General features: G+C 33.8%; 1 protein-coding gene across 1 annotated transcript; it reads right to left on the minus strand.

The window, feature by feature from the left end:
• Window positions 1-877: 877 nt before the first annotated feature.
• On the minus strand, window positions 878-2,628 carry LOC132738596 (DNA polymerase kappa-like; the record flags this gene model as incomplete). The annotated part of the gene is given in 3 exon segments (XM_060726134.1): window positions 878-966; window positions 1,613-1,717; window positions 2,412-2,628. Coding segments are annotated over 3 exon segments (402 nt in total), but the record flags the coding sequence as incomplete, so codon positions are not given.
• Between the last annotated feature and the right edge of the window lie 1,609 nt (window positions 2,629-4,237).

Genomic DNA, 4,237 nt, shown 5'->3' on the forward strand with positions numbered 1-4,237 from the left:
ATTAGCACATGTCTGTGCTGGAAAATAATTCTGATATTGCAGCAGAAAAAGGTGAAAAGCCAAGAAAATGAGGAAGAATAGTTTTATTACCTTGAACTTACTTGTGCTAATTTGTATTATATATTAGCACATGTCTGTGCTGGGAAATAACTATTGTATTGCAGCAGAAAAAGTTGAAAAGCCAACAAAATGAGGAAGAATAGTTTTATTACCTATTTCTTCATTTCTATCTTATTTTGCATAGTAAAGTTTAACATCAACAAAGGCATAATATGAAACTATGTGAAAGTCAAGTGGAGCAGTTTGGCAACAGAGCTGTTTAAGAAGGCATCACATGCTCAAGAAGTAGTAGCTAAGCTTAGAGAAAACTAAACAATTCAGCAGATAAGTCTGGAATGCTTCCTAGAATTTTTTTATGCTCAATGCAATTGTTCATTTTGTTGAATAGCTTTTTTGTAGCTTTTTTTTTTGCTGTTCTTGAGTTTTATGGCCCACTTTCAATGTAATGGTGATATAGCAAACTTTACAAGCGGAGGAGGACCTTCATGCATTATTTCAGACATTAGCAGCAGGAAGCTGGGTAAAACAACTGACTGTATCTTATCTACAGATAGCTTAATAACTTGAAAGAATTCAAAGTCCCTAACCAACATTGGAGAGGAGCAACTGGTTTGAAGTAAACAACCAAGGGTATGGCTTAAGATATTTTAGTCATATATTTCTGGGAACAAAGCATAGATCAAACACAACAGCTTCTTTTGAAGAATTCCAAATTTGACCATTTGAAAAATACATGTATTCCAGGCCAAAAGAGGCAAATGAATAATGCTGATAATGAATTTCTCACCTCTATAGTTCCCTGCCTAAGCTGTTCAACAGATATCTGCTTTATTTTCTGCCTTTGTTCTTCTATTCTCCTTTTCATTTGTTCTTCCTTCTGTCTTTCATTCTCATAAAACTTTGAGCCTATCAATACAAAGTTGAAAAGATGACATTTTTATTTCTAACTCTAAAGAAAAAAGAATTGTACAGCATAAAGTATCTTTACAAACAAGGCAGACTGATGCTAAATCTCTTTCAGAAGACAACAGAAACTGTAGGCAAAAATTTGTGTTTTTTACCTTAAAATATTTCAATTTCTTTAATCTGAAATACATTTTTTTAAAAAACACTACTTTTCTCTTCCATCACCATTTTTAGTACTTGAGGAGTATGCCAGTTTCCCAATCTGAATGGTTAAACATTATCATTACCAGAATTATTGCTTTCATGGCAGGAATGACATTCCTAAGATGAGATCTCTGATTGTATCTCAACAAAAAGTTTTTTTCAGTTACTTTAACCCTTAACAAACCCTAAATATCTTAAATGGACTAGTCCATCTTTCAATCTTGACAAACCCATTCATCATTTTCAGGGAAAATTAAAAAATATGTACAGACTGAATAGCCCATACATAGAGCATGATCAGAAGTAGATATTTCTATGTTAATCATTTTTATACGACAGAGACTCAAATTTGAAATAATTTTCATATAGAATACTTTTCTTTTTTACCATAAAAGGATGCTCATCTCTTACTCTGAAAAACTAGTAAAAGTATTAGATTTACCTTTTGAAGCTTCATGTATAATTTGGTTGATTCTTTCTTTATCAAGACCTTCCATACCTGCCTTGTTGTCATTCAATAACATTCTTTTCACTACAGTGCTCCCATCTGTGAAAATATAGAAAATATATTCACTACAATGCTCCCATCTGTGAAAATATAGAAAATATATTCACTACAGTGCTCCCATGTATTCACTGACAGGCAAATTTATATCAAACCCTCGTTCTGAATAAATCAAAAGCTGTGTTAATTAAAAAGAATAAAATCCATAACTGTAGGCTTTATATTTTCCTTTTTTCCTTCTTCAAACTTGTTCCAGTAAACATGACCTGTGAAAGCGAAACAAGATTGTTTTCTATCTTTAGCTCTGATGGCCATTTTGTGCAGTGAAGCAGGACATGCAAGCAATATGCACAACAGAAGTTTGACCTGTGAAAGGCGTACAAGATAAATCTATTTTTAGCTCTGGCAGCCATTTTGTGCAGTGAAGTAAAATGTGCCATCATTATGAACAACAAGGGTTGGTCATGATCACTCATGTGAAGTTTGTCAAAATCCTGATTTGAAAGCCGTACAAATAGTATTTACTTTTAGCTTGGCAGCCAATTTATGCAGCAAAGCCGAAAGTGCCGGCAATATGCACAACAAGGGTAGGTACTGATCATGCCTGTAAAACTTCGTCGAAAACAATTTCTCTCAAAAATTTTGCAACACATAATGCTGAAGCAGGTACATACATAATTAAAACACTCTTGATATTCACTTAATTGAACAATTTTTACAATCATTCAAAACCTACCTGCTGTACTTGCCAAGTTGTTAGCTGATTGTAAAGCTTTCAGTTTCAAGTTCTGGCTCTCGGCACTGTTGTTCTGATGGCACCCAGGATGTAATAACGGAGTTACATTTTTGTTGGTGTTAGGATCTGCCCACTGGGTGCTTGTCCAATCCTCACTATCTTCCCAACTATCCATTTCACAATCAGAGAGGCTTACGTCACTTGCCATTTTACTTGTACTTCTGTAAAAATAGAATTCCTTGTCGTATAAAAAAGTTACATTTACACAAGGAAGTAACCGGCAACGCAATGAGGTCCCGGGCTTTGGTTTGCCCAGCTATAGACTACAAATATATATAGATTTCAGAGTCATTTCTAGTTTGGTGCTGTCATTTTCAATGTTTCTCAATGACAATAGGCGTATTCTGATAATGGAGCAATCGCAACGTTTCGGTTTTATAATAATTAATTGTCAAGGTTTTCTAATTCATTGAAAACCAAAGCAGTGCATGAAATACCGAATAACACCTTTAAATCGGAACTAGAACTCCGCGAGTCGGATGTGTCACCTTGTGAACAGTATAGCTGTCACTTCGGCATTTTCTTCTTAAATGTAGGTTTTTTTTTTAATTATAAACACTGCTCTTACAATGTACATGTACCTTTAATTTTAGTGGCATTTGAACTAATTGTAACAATGTTACATCAGGATTAATAACAAGAACTGTCGGAGGACAGTAAGGCTCGACTATTCGAAAAAGTTGTTACAAGGGTGTTTTATTGAGTACAAGCATGCCGTATTATAATTTGTCTCAGTGACAAATGTTTAGATATTAAGTTGCTGTATATCTAAATCAATAGGCTTATTTTTCAGTCCAGCTTAAAATATTTTTCAAATTATTTTCATTTCAGGAAGGAAAAAGAAAGTGTTAGATGAAGATCAAACAGAAGTGAAAAGATCATCCGCTGGTTCTTCAAGTCCCTCTCGTGCAAACCGGCCCTCCGACAGCGGTACCTCAACCACACAACATTAACTAAAATTTCTAAGCTTCAAAGGGGCAAATAATTCCGCAAATATTGCAGGTAGAGTTATGCAACTTTGCAAACTGATGTACAATGTTACTATAAAAAAGTATTGCAAATTTCAATTGAATATCTCAAGCAATAATTGAGATATTTGACTTTACAAAAAACTTTAACCAAAATTTCTAAGTTAAAAAGGGGCATTATTCTGTAAATATTGTAGGCATGGTTATCCAACTTGTCAATCTGATGTACATTGTTACTATAAATAAGAATTGTAACTGTAAGTTTCAAGTGAATATCTCAAGCAATAATATTTGACTTTACAAAAAACTTTAAACAATGCAGGCGCTGACGCGGACGCCAGGGCGACTACAATAGCTCTCATATTCTTCGAATAGTCAAGCTAAAAACTGTTTAATTATGAAAAATAAAAATACCCTGGAAAAGTTTTACACTGACAGATCAAATGGAGGACTCTGTGATGGATTCTTAAGCATTAAACTTCAGGTCAATGAAAAAAGCAATAACCTAAAAAAATAAGAAGTGCAGAGTACCAGTTTTTGTGCACTGCACTTCTAATCAATAAGATCTATCATCCTATGAAGTTTCAAGTCCATAGCTTTTATAATTTATGAGATGTGGCCCAGACAAAAATAAAGTATGAAAATTAACAAAGGGCAATTACTCAAAAAATAAGAAGTGTAGAGTACCGGTTCTTGTGCACTGCACTTCTTCTTAATGAGATCTATCATCCTATGAAGTTTCAAGCCCAGACAAAAATAAAGTATGAAAATTAACAAAGGGCAATAACTCAAAAAATA

This window comes from Ruditapes philippinarum, unplaced genomic scaffold (assembly GCF_026571515.1).
Source record: "Ruditapes philippinarum isolate M1 unplaced genomic scaffold, ASM2657151v2 ctg4067_1_1_1_1, whole genome shotgun sequence".
NCBI classification, from domain to species: domain Eukaryota; kingdom Metazoa; phylum Mollusca; class Bivalvia; order Venerida; family Veneridae; genus Ruditapes; species Ruditapes philippinarum.